The sequence below is a fragment of the Pleurodeles waltl genome, chromosome 7 (assembly GCF_031143425.1).
Source record: "Pleurodeles waltl isolate 20211129_DDA chromosome 7, aPleWal1.hap1.20221129, whole genome shotgun sequence".
Taxonomy (NCBI): domain Eukaryota; kingdom Metazoa; phylum Chordata; class Amphibia; order Caudata; family Salamandridae; genus Pleurodeles; species Pleurodeles waltl.
The window spans coordinates 614,194,046-614,217,917 of NC_090446.1; the positions used below are offsets into that span (position 1 = coordinate 614,194,046).

General features: G+C 43.1%; 1 protein-coding gene across 2 annotated transcripts in view; it reads left to right on the plus strand.

The window, feature by feature from the left end:
* The first annotated feature begins 218 nt into the window (after positions 1–218).
* Positions 219–23,872, plus strand: part of CLTB (clathrin light chain B) — a 54,196-nt gene continuing 30,542 nt past the window's right edge. For both annotated transcript variants that reach the window (XM_069244574.1, XM_069244575.1), the window contains exon 1: positions 219–717. In XM_069244574.1, coding sequence (XP_069100675.1) covers positions 528–717 — 190 coding nt within the window. In that variant the 5' untranslated portion in view covers positions 219–527. The remainder of the gene's footprint in view (positions 718–23,872) is intronic.

A 23,872-nucleotide genomic window follows, 5' to 3' on the forward strand; every position in this document is an offset into this window, starting at 1 on the left:
GCCTTGGTGTTTGTTGGACTGCACTTTGTCCACGGTGAATGCTTGAGCGCACAGTACCAGTGACTGTGCCCGCTTCTGCTCTATGGTGTATGCTGCAGTGCACAAAGCCAGGGCTCTTTGCTGCACGTGATTTTTGTTGGAGTGCACAGTGTTTGATGGCGTGCAGTGTCAGTAACAGTGTCCTCTGCTGCCCCATGGTGGCAGTGCCAGTGCCCTTTGCTGCACCATTGTATTTTCTGGAGTGCACAGTGCCAGCGAGGGAGCCGTGTGCTGCCTTGCGGTGTTTACTGGAGCGTCCAGGACCTGTGATGCTGCACTCTGCTGCCACACGGTGGTCGGAGGGCTCTGCGGCGTTGTGGGTGACGCATCCCTCTGCTAAAGCTCCACCTGCCACCCGGAGAAGGAGGAAGTGCTGTTCCTACCCTTCTGTGCCCTCGGAGCCTGTGTCCCGTCCTGGAGTCACCGATCCACACCCACCTTAAGCAGCGGAGTAGGCACGCAGGAACGGGGCAGTAGCGGACGGAAACATGGCCGATGACTTTGGCTTTTTCTCCTCTTCGGAGAACGGGGTGCCCGGAGAGCCAGCAGAGCCCGAGGAGGACCCCGCGGCCGCCTTCCTGGCCCAGCAGGAGAGCGAGATCGCGGGAATCGAGAACGACGAGGGATTCGGGGTGATCGACGGGGGCGCCTTGCCCACCGAGGAGCCGCCCGAGCTGGGTGAGTAGAAGGGGCGTGTTGCAGCGGGCACAGAAGGGGCTCATCGCAGCGGGAAGCAAGGACCCCCGGGCGTCAGGGCCGATTGGAAATAGGGCATGGAATGCGAAGAGGAAGCAATCACCCCAGGGTAGAGAGGCAGCGGGCCGGACAGCAGGGAGCCAGTTGTAGGGTATTGGGTGTCTAGAGACACGTATGATTACCAGATGACTGCATGCTGCTGGGAACGGTTGGCTTCCGGTGCTAGACTTTTAAAAAACATGTTCATTTAATGTGCGGCAAGATTGCAGCTCCTCGAATGCGTTGTGTTGCTAAAATTAAAGGCAGTCACTGGGGCACGGTTCCTCTGGTGTCATCACACACGGAGTGAGGCCCGAGTTGTTTGTTTTTCGTCGTGAGCGGAAGGGAGTGTACAAGGTCGGCTCCAGTGCAGGGTGACGGAGAGTGGTGGGGGAGGGGTTAATCGTGTTGTGCATGAAGGGGTGGCGGACGACGATTGACTCAGTGGTGGATGATGTGTGTACGAAGGAGTGGGGATTGCAGGGGAGGAGCTGGTCTTAGTATGTGTACATTTAGAAGGAAAGTGGCATTGACACTGTGCGGTAGATTGGGCCAGTGTGTGGTGGCCATAGGCCTGAATGCTGACAGCGAGGGCTGACCTGACCTTGGCATCTCTGTGTATTGAACAAGAGGGTGTACAGTCGAGCACAATGCAGAGCGCTTTGTTGGCATGAAAATGCAGCAATGTAGTGCCAAAGTAAACACACTACCTGCTATACTCTACAGATTACACTTTTAGTGTGCGTGTTTTTTTTTTTTTTTTTTAGATCGACTATATATATAGCTGCGCTGCTTTTCGACGTGTTGTAATTTATTCTGTGGACTTTCACCACGCCCATCGCTTTCATTCGTTCTTGGGCCTGCCATTCAAAAATCCCTTCATTTCGTTTGTAAATGCCTTACGTTTGTCCCATCTTGAGGCCGTTTTGTTAAACGCCTTGTAGACTGACCCTGTCAATTACATTGTTATTGCACGATCGCACATATACTTTAGTGTGGTTGAAATACTTTTTTTCTTTTGTCTCTTCCCTCCGCGTGCCATGGCTCTTTGAATTTTATACAGTGCAAACTCAATCTGAGGTATTGGAGCACTTTGCATAATTACCAGCTACAATTATATTTCCCAGAATATATTATGTTGCTGAAGGCACGCACCTGCTCTCCACACCTGAGGACTCCAAAAGTGTGTTTCCCATTTCCAACGGGAAGAATCCGTAGAGTTCCGGAAAACAGACAACCCCGGGTTTGAGGTGTTTGATCGCCAGGTTTTAGCTGCTCATCTCAAATCACTTTGATTTGTGGTTCTCGTGGCTATATGCTACCCATTTAACTCCAGGGCACTCAGCGGCACAAAGCAGTGGTGTCTTAGCTCAAATGTAATTTCACAGTAGCAGTCGAGGTCTGTGAGTTGCAGATAGTGGGAAACGGGGCATTTTAAAAGGGTTTGAATAGCCGTTGGCCTGACATCCTGCTTCTGCAGGCAGGGCAACTTCTCCAGGACCCCAGTCAACACATGTGGACCAGACTGCATGTAAGTGATCTTCTGCAGCGTTCAGCGAGGGGGGAGGGACTGGAAGGAGACAGGCCAAAGAAATAGAGTGCCCCACCCCGAAGCAACAAATAAATGTATGTGTTTCTTCAAATTGGCTGGTTACTGAATAGAGCCTTGTCTTCATGTGATGGAGTGTTTTTTTCCAGATTATTTTTGTCACTCTTGAGTTGTTTGGCAAGCTCTAAGGACAGTCGTTTTGGCTGTCATAGTCAACTGAAGATAATGGAAACTTGTGATATGAGCCTGGTAAGGTCCCCATTCAGATTTGCTTATATTTTCTGAAGAGGAAATGCTTTGTTAATGAGAGCATGTTTATGGATGTACTGAATGCTTACTTCAGCTCTTGATTATAATATTACTAAACAAAAACAGAGCCAAGGGACTACTGTGTAGTGAGCAGTCGCATACATCTCCCTAGCAACGTTCACAGTGTTTCCTTTATATGGGAGTGTCCCTTCTCAATGCTGATATTGCAATATTATATATTTTTCTAGGTTGATTTTTTCTTATACTGCTGCGAGTGCCAACCGATTATGTGTGCGTTTTAAATTAATGTTGATTTGGCTGAAGGTTTTATACTAGTGCCACATTGTCTGTTTTATACTTATTGAACCATTGAAAATCCTGTTGTTGGTGGCATTTTGAGCTTGTGGGCAGTGCATGAATTGACTTGTGTGCAAAAAATGTTGTAATATATTCTCCAGTTTTCTCGTTTGGAAAAAGTATGCGTGATGAACGGTATCTGTATGTCACTGTATAAGCAAATCTGGCTACAGACTGTAGACCCCGCAAACATTTAGCATGTTTACACTAGTGGAAAGAAAAATGTTAGCAGATTAAATCAACCCATGTGAGAAAGACAACACATATAGAAGTAGATTTTATTTAAAACATGCTCAGTCAGTGACTTATTCTAAAGCCATTTTGCAATTGCTTCCCTTTTCTTTACAATAATTCAGCACACGTTGACTAATGTTGGGCTTCATTTTGTGCGATCTTCAGAATTATAAGAAAACTGTTGACTTGCCCAGACATATTGTACATGTAGGACAAAGTTATGAAAACAGAAAAACAACTTTGCAGGACAAGACTTTAAAAAAATGAATAGCTCTTCGCATGGCATTTTAGGAAATAATTGAGATTTTCCTAGCCTTTGTGTCTGACAGGCTAGATTTTATTAAAGACACGGGTGCGAGTATTATGCTGTCTTTTCTTGTTTTAATTGAATAGCAGCCAAGAAACAACAATACCCAGAAAACCCTGGGCAAAAGAAAACTACAGTATTACAACATAATAGGAACACCAATCACACGTCGAATATGAATATATCTCTTTTGACTGGAAGCAAAAGCCCTCTTTTCTTGCGAGAGTCAGTTAATATGAGAAAAAGGAAATAAGATGAAGAAAAAAACATGTCAGTAAGGCATACAAGAAGTCTTTGACGGTGTCCATAAAAAGGACAGAAGGGGAGGCCAGTCCTGGAGCTCTAGAGAGGACATCCAACTAGAAAAATCCAGTGGGTGAGATGAGCCTCTTGCGTTAGATGGAAACAGTTGAGCTGGTTAAAGGCATCAGAACTGCAGTGATAAGAAAATAAGGCGGATTGAAGTACTGTGGTATGAAAATACTTGCCTCCATGTCTTTAATAAAATCTAGCCTTTTAGATGCCAAGGTGAGGAAAATCTCAATTTTATTACAAGACTAGAGGCTCATATTATGGTTGTTTAAAGCTGTTTTGTGATGGATGATATACTGGTTTGCAATAAAGGTTCTAAAAATATTTTCATTTGACCAATCTCCAGATCCTAAACTATCTTGTAAATTGGCACCAGCCCAAAAAGCTCTGGAAGCCATGGCTCCCCAAACAGAATGGGCCCAAAGGAAGGATTGGAAATCACCACTAGAGATATAACCCATTTAACCAATCTAGCAAAAGTAGGAGTAGAAACTGGTTTGTGTGGTTTCTGAAAGGATATGAGGAGTTGGGAAGAGGATTGACTTCTAAGATCTGCAGTTTGTGAAACGTGACACTTTAAGCAATTACCAGTGCATAACTTTGGTTAAGAAAGGAAAAAGGATAGTGTACAGTTGACATGTTAGTTTTAGTATGTCTGTGAACTTAGAAATAGAAAACGAAAGAGGAGTAGTGGAAAGAAGAAATGTCAAGAGCTTTTACATTGGATACAGGTTTTATAGAAACCGAACATAACAACATGGTTAGTTTTGAAGACAAGTGTTTAAGAGATACTTCATTATTATCTGGCCATGAGGAAAAAAAAAAGCGTAAAACAAGATTAACATCCCATATAATATTGTATTTCAGACTAGGAGTTTCGGCAAAACATACTCCCTTAAACAGACGACATATCAAAGGATGTTCTACGATGGGTCTTCCATCCACTCTGACGTGTTCTGATGAAATTGCGGCTCTATAAGTATTGACCGTTCTGTAAGCTTTGCCTTGGGCAGCAAGGGAAGCCTAGAAAGTTTACCACCAGTGTTTCATTTGCCGAAAAGGAATCAGAATCCCATTCCAAACACCAGCTACAACATGCCAACCAGGCTGATTTGTAAACTTTTGCTGTTCCGGGAGCTCAGGATTGCTAAATGAACTAGATAGCATCTTCCGAAGTTCCTGGGGTTCTCGAGGAAGCCCAGATATCCTCCAAGCTACTAGATATAGAGAGACGTCCAGAATAAGGTTGTGCCTGAGTCCCTGCGGATCGAGGAGTAGGTCGGGAAAAGGAAAGATAAGTATCAGAAAGTCTGAGGTTAGCTCCAGTAGAGTCGGGAGCCAAGGCTGAGATTGCCAGAAAGGAGTAACGAGTACTAGGGATGATTGTTGTGTTCAGACTTGAGCTGGAACGCGGGCAATGAAGAGGAAGGGAGAGTAAGCATACAAAAGGGTCCGAGGCCATGTTTGGAGAAAAGCATCCGTGGCAACAGCCAAAGGATCTGGTCTCCAACTGAAAATGGAGGGAAGTTGAGTATTGGTATGTGAAGCGAACAGGTCCATTGACATGATGCCAAAGATTGAAGAAAGAAGATTGAAGGATGAAACTTCCAATCGCTTGTGTTGTATAGGTGTCTGGAAAACCAGTCCGCTACCATGTTCTAATCGCCAGGGAAATATTCTGCTCTGACTGAAATGTTTCTTGGAAGGTAAAATTCCCAAAGACTCTAGGCAAATGTTGCCAGAGGATTGGATCTTGTACCTCCCAGACGATTTATGTACCTTACAGCTGAAAGGTTGTTCATGCGAAGAAGAACTGCACATTGTACTCTGTCTTTGATAAAGGATTGGATGGCAAAGGAACCTGCAAGCATCTCTAAACAACTGATGTGCAATAATGACTCCTGTGCGGACCATGTACCTACAGTCGAGAGATGACCACACCTTGCACCCCATCCTGTCTGACTTGCATCTTATTCTAAGACAAGATCTGGGGTGACAGAGAAAATTGTTCTCCCGTTCCAAGCATCTAAATGAGTCCGACACCAGGTGAGTTCTTCTTTGGAGTCCGAGTCTAGAGGCACAGAGTCTGAATAAGCTAGACCTCTGAGTAGATGGCAATTCTTTCAACCTCTGAAGTTCTCTGTAGTGAAGAGGACCTGGAAAATTGCTTGAATCGAGGCAGAAAGGAGACCTACTAGAGGATCTATTGATCTGAACAAAGAGGAAAAGATAAGAGCATGGAAAAATTCATTTTTTTATGAGGTCTACCTTCAATTGGGGTAATTGAAGAATGGCTCTGTTGTTATCTATAAGGAAACCCAAAAATTTGAACCACTGGAAAAGAATGAGGGAAGATGTTTCTAGATTTATCAGAAAACCTAGACTTATTAAAAGGTCTTGACAAAGAGAGAGATGAAGCAAAAGACGCTTCTTGTCTTGGGTCATAATCAGAAAGTTGTCCAGATAGACGATGAGTCTCACCCCTTGGCTGCTGAGGAGAGCAACCACTGGTTTTACAATTTTGGTGAAACAACCAAGGGGCTGAGGACAAAACTGAAAGGAAGGGTTTTGTTTTGATGGAATGCATTTTTCCATTGCAATTGAAGGAACTTCCTGTAAGATTGATGAATGGGAATCGTCATATAAGCATCCTGAAGATCCAGGTGAACTAACCAGTCGTTCTGAAGTAAGCTATCTCTGAGATGGAAAATGGTCTCCATTTTGAAATGACGATAAACCACAAAACATTATTAAGGATTTGAGATTTATCACAGGTTGCTGTTTCTTGTTCTTTTTTAGAACCAAGGATATGGTACTGAGGAAACCTGAGGGATTGAAGGGGATTGGTTCTATAGCTTGTTTTGTGAGTGGAGATTGAATTTGTTCTTGAACTATAAGATGTTGTTCTTTGGAAAATATTAGCGGTTGGGGAAATTGATCTTGGAAAGCGGTCTGGTGGAGATCTATGCAATAACTCACACGGTTTGACTGGCCCAAGGATCTGAAGTCAGAGATAACCAAGTGTCTAGAACATTTCCCAACCTGCCCCCAATGGGAGGAAGGCCAGAACTGGAAAGTCTTACCTGAGAGTTGTTCATCTCTGGCTCTGAAGCCCCTGTTGCGGAAACCACGTGAGTGACGGGGGTAGAACTGGGGTTTATATCCCTGGTAGGAATCATGTTGATAGCCTTGGTTGTAGGAGACGATGTTGAGGTATTGACCTCTTGAAACATAACAGCCGCAAAACGGCTGCTTCCTTTGCTGGCCCTGCCAAAAACCCAAATGGACAACATTTTCTTTATGGAAGTTTGCGCCTTATTTATCGCAGTGAAAATAGACACATACTTCCCCATTTCTTTTATGAAAGAGTCCCCGAAAAGTAGACCTTGAGCTTCAGGACCGATCTCTTTGGTCGCCAGAGTGCTGAATTTTGGGTCTATCTTGAGCAGAGGGCTCTTACATTGTTCTTGTGATATGTAGGAATTGGCATTACCCAACATACAGATTGCACGTTGTGCCAAGGCGGAATGAATGTCAGGGTCCACGTATTCTTCTTCCATTTTGGCTTCTTTGGCCAAATCTAAAATCCTGGTTAGAGGACCAATAAGATCTAACAGTCTGTCCTGGCAGTTAGACCAGGCTCTGTCAACCCCCTTTTTGGGATCTTTCCCAAATTTAGTAAAGAATAAAAGCATATTAGGGTCAACTACGGGGGTGTCAGCCACCTTGGAGGGAAAGGAAGGGGTGAGGACATTCAGATTTTAACTTGTTTCTAATAGACTTATCTAGGGAGTGACTTAAATGAAAGGAAATATAATCCGATATGTGGTCAGAAGGGAACCATTCAGATGAATTAGGGTGATGAATGGAAGTAGAGTCAAACATTGGGACTCCAGTGTGGTCGACCAAATCAAAGTGCTAAGTTACTTAGTGTGTGGGTACCCTGGCACTAGCCAAGGTGCCCCCACATTGTTCAGGGTCAATTCCCCGGACTTTGTGAGTGCGGGGACACCATTACACGCGTGCACTACATATAGGTCACTACCTATATGTAGCTTCACAATGGTAACTCAGAATATGGCCATGTAACATGTCTATGATCATTGAATTGCCCCCTCTATACCATCCTGGCATAGTTGGCACAATCCCATGATCCCAGTGGTCTGTAGCACAGACCCTGGTACTGCCAAACTGCCTTTCCCCGGGTTTCACTGCAGCTGCTGCTGCTGCCAACCCCTCAGACAGGCTTCTGCCCTCCTGGGGTCCAGCCAGGCCTGGCCCAGGATGGCAGAACAAAGGACTTCCTCTGAGAGAGGGTGTTACACCCTCTCCCTTTGGAAAATGGTGTGAAGGCAGGGGAGGAGTAGCCTCCCCCAGCCTCTGGAAATGCTTTCATGGGCACATTTGGTGCCCATTTCTGCATAAGCCAGTCTACACCGGTTAAGGGACCCCTTAGCCCTGCTCTGGCGCGAAACTGGACAAAGGAAAGGGGAGTGACCACTCCCCTGACCTGCACCTCCCCTGGGAGGTGTCCAGAGCTCCTCCAGTGTGCTCCAGACCTCTGCCATCTTGGAAACAGAGGTGCTGCTGGCACACTGGACTGCTCTGAGTGGCCAGTGCCACCAGGTGACGTCAGAGACTCCTTCTGATAGGCTCCTTCAGGTGTTGCTAGCCTATCCTCTCTCCTAGGTAGCCAAACCCTCTTTTCTGGCTATTTAGGGTCTCTGTCTCTTGGGATTCCTTAGATAACGAATGCAAGAGCTCATCCGAGTTCCTCTGCATCTCTCTCTTCACCTTCTGCCAAGGAATCGACTGCTGACCGCGCTGGAAGCCTGCAAAACTGCAACATAGTAGCGAAGACGACTACTGCAACTCTGTAACGCTGATCCTGCCGCCTTCTCGACTGTTTTCCTGGTGGTGCATGCTGTGGGGGTAGTCTGCCTCCTCTCTGCACTAGAAGCTCCAAAGAAATCTCCTGTGGGTCGACGGAATCGTCCCCCTGCAACCGCAGGCACCAAAGAACTGCATCACCGGTACCTTGGGTCTCCTCTCAGCACGACGAGCGAGACCCCTTGAATCCAGCAACTCTGTCCAAGTGACTCCCACAGTCCAGTGACTCTTCAGTCCAAGTTTGGTGGAGGTAAGTCCTTGCCTCCCCACGCCAGACTGCATTGCTGGGAACCGCGACTTTTGCAGCTACTCCGGCCTCCGTGCACTTCCGGCGGAAATCCTTTGTGCACAGTCCAGCCTGGGTCCACGGCACTCTAACCTGCATTGCACGACCTCCTAAGTTGTTCTCCGGCGACGTGGGACTCCTTTGTGCGACTTCGGGTGAGCACCGTTTCACGCATCCTCGTAGTGCCTGTTTCTGGCACTTCTGCGGGTGCTGCCTGCTGCTGAGAGGGCTCCTTGTCTTGCTCGACGCCCCCTCTGTCCCCTGACGCAATTGGCGACATCCTGGTCCCTCCTGGGCCACAGCAGCATCCAAAAACACTAACCGCACGATTTGCAGCTAGCAAGGCTTGTTGGCGGTCTTTCGGCGGGAAAACACTTCTGCACGACTCTCCACGGCGAGAGGGATCCGTCCTCCAAAGGGGAAGTCTCTAGCCCTTGTCGTTCCTGCAGAAACCTAAGCTTCTACTGTCCAGTAGCAGCTTCTTTGCACCCACAGCTGGCATTTCCTAGGCATCTGCCCATCTCCGACTTGCTTGTGACTTTTGGACTTGGTCCCCTTGTTCCACAGGTACCCTCGACTGGAAATCCATCGTTGCATTGCTGGTTTGTGTCTTTCCTGCAGAATTCCCCTATCACGACTTCTATGTCCTTTGGGGAACTTAAGTGCACTTTGCACTCACTTTTCAGGGTCTTGGGGTGGGCTATTTTTCTAACCCTTACTATTTTCTAATAGTCCCAGCGACCCTCTACAAGGTCACATAGGTTTGGGGTCCATTCGTGGTTCGCATTCCACTTTTGGAGTATATGGTTTGTGTTGCCCCTATCCCTATGTGTCTCCATTGCATCCTATTGTAACTATACATTGTTTGCACTGTTTTCTAATACTATTACTGCATATTTTGGTATTGTGTACATATATCTTGTGTATATTTGCTATCCTCAGACTGAGTGGTACTCACTGAGATACTTTTGGCATATTGTCATAAAAATAAAGTACCTTTATTTTTAGTATATCTGTGTATTGTGTTTTCTTATGATATTGTGCATATGACATTAGTGGTACTGTAGGAGCTTCACTCGTCTCCTAGTTCAGCCTAAGCTGCTCTGCTAAGCTACCATTATCTATCAGCCTATGCTGCTAGACACCCTATACACTAATAAGGGATAGCTGGGCCTGGTGCAAGGTGTAAGTACCCCTTGGTACTCACTACAAGCCAGTCCAGCCTCCTACAAGTATACTTATCTTGACTGCGAGCAGCAAGAATAGAGGGCTTGTTGCTTCCAGTCAAGATAGATATATTAATTATTGATGTGTGATTTCTGTTCCTATTATGATTTAATACTGTAGTTTTCTTTTCCCCAAGGTTTACTGGGTATTGTGGTTTTTTGGCTTCTATTTAATTAAAGCAAGAAAAGAAAGCATAATATGAGCCTCTGGTCTTGTAATAAAATAGTTTTGCGCAGGTCACATATATTTGTCACCGGATGGAGTTTTCCTCCTTGTTTCTCCAACCTACCAATGAAAGCTTTTTCCTTTTTAAGTTGGGCAAAGCAGTGCACAAGCGCTGCTTTTTCAGGTTGAGCATAGCAGCGCACAAGCGCTGCTTTTCAACGTGTTGTTCTAATAAAAGTTTTTATTGGGCTTACATGATGATTGTATATGTTTTATTAATCTCTCCTTTTTTCAATTATGACCATGATTCAGGCCACTGTTTGAACACTCATGATATGTTTGGAGGACCCTTGTAGCTAATTTCTCTTGTTACTCCTCTGTGGCTGTCTTGTGTATCTTTTTTTTGTGTGGAAATTGTGTTAGCAAACCAGCAACTCGGGTGGTGAAAGTGGTACTTGAATGTCATTTTTAGGGTTGAGCCTGCAAGTGCATGTGCTTGCACATGCGTCTCACATGTGAGACACTGTTATGTTCAGTAAAGAGCTTGAAGCCTGCCTGTCGCTCACCATTTGTTGGTTTGCGTGGCACTCTTCTTTACAGCCTAGTAATTCGTCAAGGCATGTCTGGCATCATTTCCGTTCCTCGATGTAGAGCAGGGATCAAGCACCAATTCATTTTAACTTAATTAGTGCCCGTCCGCTGCTTCCGACGTGATCGAGGTACTATTTTGTTTTAACTTCCAGTGCCCCGCAAACAGAAGGCTTGTGACTGGCAAAAAAGAGCCCTGCAACACATAAAATATTGCAAATTTTTATTTTTTTAAACTTACTTTATTTTTATTTTGTTAAGTTATCTTTTCTCAGATTCCACTCATGTTTTTTTTTGTTTTTGTTCCATTGTCGCTGATGTCAAAAGATGACAGTTAACTTGTTTGAAATATGCAAGACCTATTGCATTGCAAATACTTGTTTTTGCTGCAGATAGTGGGTGAAGGTAACTTGAAGTGTTTCAGTCATATGCAGAGCCACAGGAATTATGTGTCAGGAAAGGATCAAATGATAAGGCAGGTTTGGCCAATTTATGTGGCAAGAAAAGTCCAATTAGGCATTCACAACACCAATAGCTCTAACTCTTGCAAATGCGAGTTTGTTTGCTTACTTTCTTCAATGGTGCTGCCTTTAGTCCGTTTGTGCCTTTAGTAGGTCTGTGTTAATGTCTGTTGCCGGCGTTGTCTGCCAGCAGCAGCACTCCTTACAGGCTGTTTCTGGCACCTACTATTTTACTGACAGCTTCTCCTCAGCTGACAGCACAGACCTGCTACACAACCATGCAGTATTTATTTTTTTTGCCACGACGTGCGTTTGTGAGCTTGACCTTGGATTTGTGTGTAAGCGGGAATCCCTGTCCGTTTTTGAGCTTGAGGTGACTGATGTGAGCAGAGTGAAGGTCATGGGGAAAGTTGAGTGTAGATAATGTGAATGTTTCTTTCATAAAGTGACTTCAGTCTGTTACTTCTGACATAGCCCAGGTGTATTCTTTAGAGTAAAGACGGTGTTCAGTGTTTGTATCTGAGAAGCAAAGATGAGATGTGGAAACAAAGGGGAGTTGTGTGTGACTTCGTCTTGTATGTTTGTGAAAGGGCTGTTGGTGAATTTGGTCTGCTTTGAGTGAGAGAAGTCACGTTAGTGTGTATGCGATGAGGGAGAAGGTTACTGTGCTTGTTTTTCATTTCTGTTGCTTTTTTTGTCATGCCTGTTTCCTGCGTGCATGTGGGGGTTTTGTGTTAAAAAGCAGGTTTGGCTGCACAGCACTTATTAAATAAACAGTGTAGTATAAGGATAACACAGGATCAAGTCGGATGCTCTTATGTGCTGGAGTGTTCTGCATTATATCTCTGAATCTTTCTGTGCGGGAGACAATGTATTAAGTACACAAAAGCCTATTTTATTCTCACTGGAGACTTTAATTTTAATTAAAATGGTGAACAAATTCCTGTTATGATAAGAATGGCATTGGAACTATTTGTTACCTGCAAAGCCACGAATTAGCAGTAAATATTTCAGGAAATTCTGAATGTCCGGAATTGCCGTTCATCACTGGTATGCCTGCACATATTTACCCCTGTTATGAATTAAACCCCATCGGATGGGGAATAACTGTTCAGACCTTGATTTACTGGTTGGGTTTTCACACTAAATTCCCTTTTCTGTGGATTTTAGCATGCAGATGAGCGGGGTGGGGTGATTAGTGTGTGCATAGGGACTGCCTTTAGGCATTGGGTTGGGGATCGTGAGGGTAGGGGAGGGGAGAAGCATGGTTGTCAGGTGTGGTACTACCTGCTCCCACCATGCCTTATTGGAAAGTTGGGTTGGGGCCAAGGAGCTGGTCCAGGAGTCAGTACATTTCATTTCTAATACTATTTTACCATCCAGATTTTTCTGCCTCTAAAATTGGGTCCAATGTTCCATCATTCGATATGCCCAGGTGCAGGAACAACAGCCCACTCCCAATTCAGCAGATTCCATATGGAAATTCCACTCAATTTATAATTGGGGGCATATTGGGGTACATAGCCCTGAAATATGAGCTGGGGTAGTCAGCAGTGGTCTAAGGAGCCTCATTAAATTTTCATGCCAGTCCTTAAGATAAAAAAGGAACTCGACCAATGTCTGTGGAGTTTGTCTAAATCTTGCAGTGTGGACACCTTAATGGTCTGGGTGGCTAGTTTAACAAGCATTTGCAATGCAACGGGTCCCGCGTTTGCTCATGCTAGAGCTGATAGTGTTGTAAACTCATAACCCGACTTTTCACCTCTCGGCAAAAGTGCATTTATGCACGTAACCCGAAAAGTGCAATGAACTATGTAAAGCGCTCGACTTCTGCCAAGCGAAATCGCGCTAGTAAATTAGAAAAAAGTAGCCCACGAGCCACAGAAAACAGCGAGCCTCGCATTTTTTCTGTACTTGGTCGATGTGCTCGAGGAGGGCTAGCCACCGGAAAAGGCTTGACGTATGCATGCCTTAGACTAACGAAAGCAAGCAGATTTTAATAGGCAAGCCCACGAACCAATGAAAAACACGGACGTGACGTCAACAGGGCTCCGAGCCCTTTTCTAAACACTAAAGCGTCTCGCTGCGATACACATGCGCGAGCGCATGCAACGCAGGCTCGACCCTAAAAAAGAATGTACAAATCTGATATGTGAAGCAAATAAACGTGTTAAGAAAGAAAATGGGTTGAGCTGTTTAAATTACAAAGTTCCATAAAGTTCTGCAAGCTTATCGATGATCATGATAGACCACTGTTTGCAGCAGGATCAAATGTGGTTCAGGTCAGCTACTTGGTACCAAATATTTAAAAGATATTAAAAGAGTTCAAATTTATTGGCTTCTCGAAAGCTACCCGGCCATTTACTGCTCTAGTCTCCATTTGGGTGCTGGTTTCTGTTTTCAAATGCACTTTGTGAAACTGAGGTGCTTTACTGTCTCCTCTGGGGACATTAGGTTGGGCCATGTCATCAATACTTGGTATGGCTCAGTTGAGGCACCATTGGTCAAGACAAAAAGTTTGGGTTGCCCTAAAAACGAATTTATGACCTCACACTGGGATGCCAAAGCTAAAATGTGCTCTAAAATGATATTGGGCGGCTTGGGGATGGGGGAGGTGGGTGTTAGAGACAGCAGGCACATGGACAAGGACATTGTTCCATCTTATCAAACATGGATATTATGGATAATACTATTGTTCTGGTTTTGCAGGCAAGAAGGGCAGTCTGTGAGCTCTGCACACCACTGTACACTAGGCTTATATTTTGTGGTCCGCCTTCAGCAGTGTAAACATGCCCAGTGGTGGTTGAAACTCTCCTTTTTGGGAACATCTCCCTTTCCTTTAAGGGCTATTATTGATCTATAATACAGCGACCTTTGGGTCTGGGTAACCGTGAACAAAGAGTTGCAGGTCTCAAAAAGAATTATTACAGATTTGGGGTTGAAATAAGCTGTGTTCTGGCCATTTTGTTTTCCTGTAGGCGTGTGAGGAGGACCGGGCACTGACTAACATTAGGTCTTTTCGCCCTAAATTAGCGTCAAACCCAATTCAAGTAATGCTATGTGCTGATGATACCATCATTTAAGGTAGATCTATAATTATAGATTCATCTTACATGTGCACTAGTGCGTCTCTGGATGTTTTGGGTAACCCAAGAATTGGCATTTACTGAAAGGAAGATATACAAAATTGTTGTAAATGCTAATTTATGGTATCTATTGTTGTAAATGCTAATTTATGGCATCTATAAGTTTGGCAACCAGCCCTGATACAAAGTTACTCTGTTTTCTTGGTGCTTACAGTTGGCTAGTGATGTTCCCCGTACCTTCACCCAGGTAGAGCGGGGCTTGGTGTCAATGGCTGATTCATTAAAAGTGATTTATTGTAAATTCATATACCGATTAGGAGCTACTCCTGGTAGTAGTTAAAGGCTTTCTGTGACATTGCATATATAACAATCATTTGCAATGCAGAGGTCTCGCATTTACTTGAGTTAGAGCTATTGGCATTGTAAATTGATAACTGGCCTTTTTTTGCACATAAATTGGTCATCCCTGCCTCATAATGTGGTATTGTCCTGCCATATAATTCCAGTGGCCCTGCATATAACTAAAGCACTTCCATTTAACTTTGAAGCAGGTGCCACAAGATCCTCGGAGGTAGTGGCTGTCATTTTGCCAGAAAACCACCTGTAATTAACCCAAAAAGATGTGAAGTGTATGGAACAAGTTACAGAGTAACAAACAACTGGTAACTCTTACTAGCAACAAGCATGAAAGGCATGAAGCGGGCACCCCAAGAGCCTTGGAGGTAGCGGCCACCATTTTGCAGGAAAACCAGCTGCAATAAAACCACAAACAAGTATATAAAGCTTAGCGCTCCTGAAACTGGCGTAGCATTGAGTTAAATGAAGGTGGGCGAGCTGCGCTGTACAAAACAAAAGAAAGGCGCGACCGCCATACTTAATGATAAAGCGCAGCAGTGCACAAAGTCACTAATCAAATTAAACAAATAAACGAGGAGCAAAAAGACAAAAAGGATAAAAAAATTAAATATTGTGGTTGTTTCAATGCGTTCGTATGGTAGCTCAAATACAAACGCTAAAAAAACCCAAACCAAAACATTATGGTCACGTTAGTTTGTTCTTCTCGTGGCTCGCGAAGGAAACAACATGACATAACTGATGCCCATACAAAGCGCTCCATTACGTCCAATCGAGTTCACGCTGTATCAAACAATGTGAGCAAATGTGCAAGAGATGGGCTATTCTCTAAAATTCGACTTGGATTGAAACCTGTAGCTATTAGCCACAAAGACCCAAAAATATTCATCATGTACTTGAGCAGCAAGATTCTGATAACGTGATGCAATTACATGTAAAAGTGCTCTCAAACAGAACATGTCCATGTGTGAAGTTGTTCGCCCTGACCAGAATTCTTCTTGCATACTAGGACTTGCAGTCCTTACTGTACAATGGATCAGACAGACTGCAAATCCACGGGTGCAAAGAAAATTAAGTCGACTAGACCAGCCTAAATCTTGCTCGGGATGAGTGTCGCAAGCAGGAATCTAATAAACCTGAGAGCGCTAGCACAGAGAAATAAATTCCATAATACATACAGCCTGCCGGCCAAGGTGAGGTAGGGACAATAGCAACCCACCTAGTTTCAAAATGCAGTTCCAGATGGTTATGAAACACAGGACGTTACCTCTCCGTACGTCAGGTTGGTAACAGCAATCGATAGTCCAGAAGCAGCACTCTTGTGTGGGGGAGTTGGTCAGCAAGAGCCTCCTGGGCTGCAGCCGAGCATGGACACTGCTGTTGTAGATGGCAGCTGTGTGGGGCTGAGTCCGAGAGAAGGCTTCCCTCCCACCACCTGCTGCCGGGCACCAAAGCTCAGTGCACTCCAAGGCATACCCACAGACCTTACATCTAAGGATCTCTCTAGTGTCAAGCCCTGGGTGGTCTGACAGGTTTATCGGCGCCTCGACTTCCGCTGGACACCCATCACAGAATTCGTTGGGCCCATGGACACACTCCAGGGCGAACACCTCAATCCTATGAGCGGAAGTGATAAAAAATTTGTTCTCGCAGAAAAGGTGGTTCCATTTAAAAACTCGGCCCCTGGGAGCACGCCTGCTGCACGTATCAAACACATTCCAAAAGCACGGACAAGGAAACTATGCTTCTCTCTCTAAATCCTATTAGATTAATTTTTGTTGGTTTTGCTTCAAACAATTAGACAATTGTAGGAAGATTTAGGACCTGGAAGGAGACTGTGGATTTGTTACACGCACAGTGCAATAGCTCACATCTCCTGGGTCAAAATGCAATAAACAAAACGTGCAGTGGTCTGACGCGCCCCGGTAACACTTAACACTCCCTTCCATTATGAAGGCAGCAGTGGACAACGTCACCAAACAGGCCTCCGGCTGAGATTACTACTGCTGCTGCTCCTGTCTAGCAACTGGAGAAGGTGGACGAGCCACACGGTGCAAAACAAAAAAAAGGCGCTGCCGCCATTCTTGAAGATAAAGCGCAGCATCACACAATGTCACTAATAAAATTAAACAAATAAACAAGCAGCAAAAAGACAAGCGTAAATAAAATATTGTGGTTGTTCGTAGCTCGAAAGCAAACGCTAAAACAAACAAAAATAATATTGGCGTGTTTGTTCCTCTCATGGCTCACAAAGGAAAGACAAAGAAAACAATGTGGCATAACTGATCCTCATGCAAAACGCTCCAATACTCCCAATTGAAATCGTGCTATATCAAACTTTAAAGAAGCGAAAAGGGGAGAGACAAAAGAAAAAATTAGTCCGCCCACACTAAAGTATATCGGCAATGGTACAATTATCCATGTGACAGGGTCAGTCTGCAAGGTGTAACAAAACAGCCTCAAAGCGGAATAAAAATAAAGCATATACGAATGACATCAAGGGATTTTAGCAAGGATTTAACCCCACAAATACTTTACAACAGGTCGGAAAAGCAGCGCTTGCGTGCTGCTATGCTCAACGTAATAAATGAGCTGTTCATTTCTTTGCTTGGTAGGAATATTTGTTAATATTGCTTGCCTTTTTTGGAGTATTTTTTTTTTATCTGAGTTGATTACATTGATTCTATTTTTTTAATCAAAAGTTAAAAACGAGATTTGAAGTAATGAAATTTAAATTTGTCTATTTCCCCCCAAACAATATTAAGGCTGTTCTGTATGAAATCAAAATACACATGTTACTGATATAAGCTATTCAGGTTTAAAACTGAAGCTAGACCTAATTGTGTTCAAGTAGGGATCTAAACCAGGGCAGAATGCATCCTGTTGTCCCTATATGGGTGAGAACACTCAAGAACTGTCACTTATTGTTTTATTGAAGAGAACATTCAATCTTACGCCATATTTTTAAATTCATGACATCAGTAACTACACATTTGGGCAAACATTCTGATTGTTCTGCTTACTGTCTTTTAGCAGAGGCCTCAAACTGTATAATTTGTACCTATTAATAGTTGGTTGCACTTGTTTGGTTACACCCCCATATATCAGTGTGTGGACTTGTCCTGTTTTAATTTGCTACACTTATTGGGCTGCGAGTAACTTACTGTGGAAAAAGATACACGGTATGGTTGAATTCTTTAATTTAACAAACAGGTACAAGGTAATGCATATGCGGCAGCAACTGCAATCACGACAGCTCCCGAACCTCCCGTTAATCCCAACCACCACCCACGTTCCATCTTCCCCGTCACCACACCGCCGCGCGCACTACTCTCCATGCGCACAATCTCTCAAATCCCACACACCTTCCCCCCCAATAAAAAAACAGTAACAATATACAATATGGCAAAACAAGAACATATAACTTGATGTTAACAATAATAACTCACAACAATTAAAAGAAATATACATATAGACCTATCTCAATTCGTTACATAGTCATTCAGATAAATTGGAGCCCTTCTATCTCTCGCACCACGATGTACAACTTCCTTCACATTTACATCCGTCTCACGAGAACTCTTAACAGGAGCACATTCATCCCCAAACAGATACCCACTACACTCATCTAAACTTTCATTCCCACGTTTGACATCAGTATCTCCCTCTCTACAAATCGATATGCGTCTTACATTCCCCACTTTCCCATCGTCCAACTTCACTGCATTTCTCAAAATCTTGACAATTTTCCTAGGCTCGGACCACTGGGATTTATCTTTCTCAACAATTCTCGGTGTTTTAACACGGACACTTTGCCCCACAATCAATTCATTCGAACTAGATCTGGTATCATGGGCCAATTTGGTACGCAATTGATACTCTAATACCATGTCCCTCATTCCATTATCGCAAACTACACACAAATTTCGCTCTATTCCTTTCCATTAACCACCAAGGAACCAACCCGGTGGACGGCTTACTTCCTCTCAATAACTCAAAAGGTATCTTTCCAGTCACAGAATGTGGCGATGTCCTATAAGACGTGAGCATCTCCCTTATAGCCAGTTTCCAAGGAATGCCTGATTTACAAGCCAATTGTATAGTCTCCTTAACCACTCTATTAAACCTTTCAGCTTGGCCGTTAGAAGAAGGATTATATAGAGCTACTCTGATGTGTTTAATACCTCTCCTTTCGAGAAATGCAGTCATTCTCTTAGATGTAAACTGTACACCATTATCCGACACAAGTGCTTCAGGAACACCTTCCCTAATAAATATATTTTCTAAAAATTCAATTACACTTTCAGTAGTAATCTTGCTCACAAATTCGACCTCCGGCGATTTCGAAAAATAGTCGACCAAAACAATAGCATATGCTTTTTCCATAGGTAATGTAGAAAACGGCCCCATAAAGTCAATACCCAGTTTCCGCCAAGGTCTATCAGGTAATTCAACTGGTAACAAGGGAGCTGAACACGGCTTCGCATTCTTGTCACTTCGAGCACAAATAGAACAATTTCTCACATACCTGTCAACCATAGCATCCACACCCGGCCACCAAAAAAATTCCTTCACCTGCCTTTTGTTCCTTGACATTCCACCATGACCAACATGACTCCTACATACAATAATCTCACGCACACCCTTCGGAGGAATTATTCTGTCCCCCCTTAAAACCACATTCCCTTCTAAACTCAATTCATCTTTTAGTTTCCATAAAGATGCATTCTCACCACGCAAAAATCGCTCACAAGGCCAACCATCGATAATATATTTTCTTACCATTTGCAAATCTTTATCCTTCATCCTTTCCTCTTCCCATTTACATTCAGATAACACAAATTGATCAGATGCATTATACGATTCCAAACCTGACAAAACATCCTCATATGTGTATGCAACATCACACTCAATATCAACACATTCGTGATCAGTAGGCAAACGGGATAAACCATCAGCAATATTGTTGTTTCTACCCGGAACATACATTATTTAAAAAAAATACATTTGCAACTTAGAAGCTAGCCTAGCTAATCTTGGTGATAAATTCTTCCCACCCCCCCGGTTGTAAACTATTGACCAAGGGTTTATGATCTGTACATAGTTTGAATGTCTTCCCCCATACATACATTCGAAACCTTTCAACAGCCCATGAAGCTGCTAACAATTCTTTTCCAATTACAGAGTAATTTCTCTCAGATTGCGTTAGTGTACGTGAAGCATAAGCTACAATCCATTTCTCGTGTCTGTTACTTTGTGATAACACTGCACCAATCTCGTAATTACTAGCATCTACTGCAATCACGCAATCTGTATTGGTTTCAAAAGATTTAAGGCATGGAGCTTGAACAATTTCGCACTTGATAGAATCAAAACATTTCGCTTGTTCCCGCCCCCAAATAAACAGAACATTCTTCTTCAATAATCTTCTTAAGATCTCAACTTTAGTCGCGTAGTTTTCTATAAGTCTCGAATAAAATTCAGTAAGTCCCAAAAATGACATTAGTTGTTCTTTGCATTTCGGCTCAGGTGCATCCACAATAGCCTTCACATGCCTTACTTTGGGGCGGATACCATCACGGGAAATAATGTGGCCTAAATACTCCACTTGCATTTGACCAAATTTGCATTTATCTTTCCGAACAGTCAATCCATTTTCATTTAGTAACTTCAAAACTTCCATCAACACACTATCATGTTCCGATCTGTCACGCCCATATATCAAAATTTCGTCCTGAAAAACCTTAGCATTTTGTACCTTGCTAAAAATGTTGTTCATTTCTCTTTGGAAAACAGCAGATGAACTCGCCAGACCGAAAGGCATCCTTTTGTATTGGAAAGCACCTTCTGACGTTATAAATGCTGTAAAATGTTTTGAACGCTCATCTAATTCAATTTGATGGTAAGCACTAGATAAATCAATGGTAGAAAAAACAGTAGCCTGACACACTGATGACACTAATTCCTGCAAGTTTGGTAAGGGAAAAGTATCCACCCAAATAGCATCATTCAGAGATCTCAAATCAACACACAATCTTAACTCCCCAGTGCTCTTAAGGGACAAAACCACCAGAGAAATCCAGTCCGAGCTTTCAATTGGTTCAATGATATTCTTTTGGCACAAATCCTTCAGCAAATCTTTAAGTTTAGACCTATAATGCACCGGACCATTCCGTAATTTGTGCCTCACAGGACTAGCATTTTCTCTTAAAATGATCCTGTGTTTGAAATTCTTCAGTTTACCCAAAGACTTTGAAAAAACTGTCGGGAAGCACTCGTCCAGCTCATCATATTGCAGAGCACCTTGGAAATCATAATCCATTACACCATACACAGGAGACATTTTCGTTGAATCAATTTTGATACCCAGCTCCTTAATATGTGGCCATCCTAAAATCGTCTGACCCTTTTCAGCAACGTACAACCTTCCCTTACACTGCTTACCTCCAAATTTGATGCATACATTTGTATATCCAACCATAGAAATTCTATGACCAGTATAACTTCCAGGGTTAACATCTGTGGGTAATAGGTTTCTGTCCGGCCACAACTCCTCAAACATACTCACACACATAATGGTGAACCATGCACACGAGTCCACCATTGCGGTAACTTCAATACCATCAATGCTCAATTTGCAAGTCGGTATCCCAGAGGATTTCAGTGGTAAAATATTATCATCTTCAGATGACACACTTAAAACTAAATTCTGAAAATTAGTGGTATCAACACTCTCTTGAGCTGTAACACAACTCACACTCTTCACATTCATACCACTCTTACACACTTTGCCAAAATGGCCAATTTTTTTGCACAAATTACAAATCTTATTAAGTGCAGGACATTTTTTAGAATTAGCAAGATGATCTCCAGCTCCACATCTGTAACAGTTTTTTGTGTTGTTCTTTTTCCATTCACTTTTTTTTTCCATCACTTTGGATTCTTTTGTCACAGCACTGACAGTAATAGTCTCAGAGTCCAAGTCCGAAGTATTTTTCCTCACAGTTCGGATGCATTTTTCAGACACTTCCATCGTACGTGCTACATCAATGGCTCCTTTTAACGTCAATTCACTGCCACATGACCATAATTTCTCCTGAATTTTCCGAGATTTTGTTTTCATTAGGATTTGATCTCGCAAAACCTGGTCATAAGAAATTTGTTAAAAATTGCAAGTAATAGCTAAACCTCTGAGAGCAGCAACAAATTGATCTATAGTCTCATCATCATGCTGCGTTCTGGAGTAAAAATTGTAGCGTTCCAGAACTACATTAATCTTCCTGCCATATCGTTCATGAAGTTTCTTCTTTGCAAGTTGATAAACATCCACATTTCCCACATTGTCCATTGGAGGTAAATTCTTAAATTCTCTTAAACCAATTGCACCTAATCTATGTTTCAACAAAGCCAAATGTCTGTCAGGCGTGCATTCTTGATCTTCTAAAACATCCACATAAGCTTCAAATAAATCAATCCATAACTCCCATTGAATAGGATGCTCGCCAGGCTCCGCAAGAAAAAATGGTGGAGGTTGGATGCTTGACATTATATTAACATCTAGAAAATACTACTGTCAATAATGTACACTTCCTATAATTTCATGAAGTATCCTTAAAAATAACTTCCAATTTTGCCAGCATTAACTTGGTGCTGCTAAATTTCACCATTTTTTGAAAAGGTTGTCTTCCTGGGTACATCGAGTTTCCAATATGACTGCAATCAGGTAGTTGCTGCTTGCCAAGTACTAACACCACTGCTAGGTCAATTATACGTTTTGTGTTGCATTTAATTTCCCCTAAAACATCAATGGTCTGCCATTGTCACAGAAACATAACATATGCCTAAGCTCTTCCCTCGGCTGCCACATCTAACGCACCAAACCTCACTCTACTACTGTGACCTCCCACACAATCCTACTAAATTCTCCTGCATTTATCTCACCCTGCTACTATGCTCTCCCTAACCCTTCCACATACTCTTCCCCATCCGTCCCCCCTTTACTCACTCCAAGCCTTTGGCTTGAGTAAATGAAGGATATACTCCCAATTAACACTTCTGGATTTCTTTCCTCCTCCACCCCTCCATTACTCCAGTCAATCTAACTAACAAACTTCCATATCCGTGGCTCAAATTAACTCATAATAATACTAAAACTGTACTCATTATTTAACAATACTAATCCATCACTAATTCTTGTTGGGTTCCAGAGTAGCGTGCTACTCATCGAAAAGCGCTTTGACGCCTCGTCAGGGGTAGTAAGCGCTATATAAATACGATTACAATACAATTACAATACAATTAACTGAAGGAGGAAAAATAAAATAAAAAATTATATACTTCCAAAATGGCCGCCGAAAATGCCACACTCCTGCGTCATCAAAGTTACATACTAGATGTTAAACAATCTAAAAAAAAAAATAACATAAAGATTGAAATTCACTTGCGCAGTAGAACAGTTCACTTGTAGAGAAGATGCGTTGCACAGCAAGACAATCCACTGGTAGAGAGGAAGCGTCGTTACAAACCCTCCAAAGTTGTATAAAAAACGATTGCTGCCGCTTAAAGAACTTCAGGAGCTTCTTCCCGCTCGTCGCCAATGTGGAAAAAGATACACAGTATGGATTCCGGAGTTAAATTCTTTAATTTAACAAACAGGTACAAGGTAATGCATATGCGGCAGCAACCGCGATCACGACCGCTCCCGAACCTCCCGTTAATCCCAACCGCTACCCACGTTCCATCTTCCCCGTGACCACACCGCCGCGCGCACTACTCTCCACGCGCACATTCACTCAAATCCCACACTTACTTTTTCGTTTATGTTTTAAAGGCCCCTACACTGTTGTTTTCTGTTGCTTGTTAATCTCATAAGGGGGCATTGAGATGTTTTTTATTGCTCACAAAATAAAAATATTTAACATAACCTTATAAAGTAAGTTATGATCTACATAGCCCAAACATCCATTCTGTCGACATTAAACCTACAGTGTTAGAAAGAGAAAGAAGATGCAAGGCTGTTGTCTCTGGGGAAAT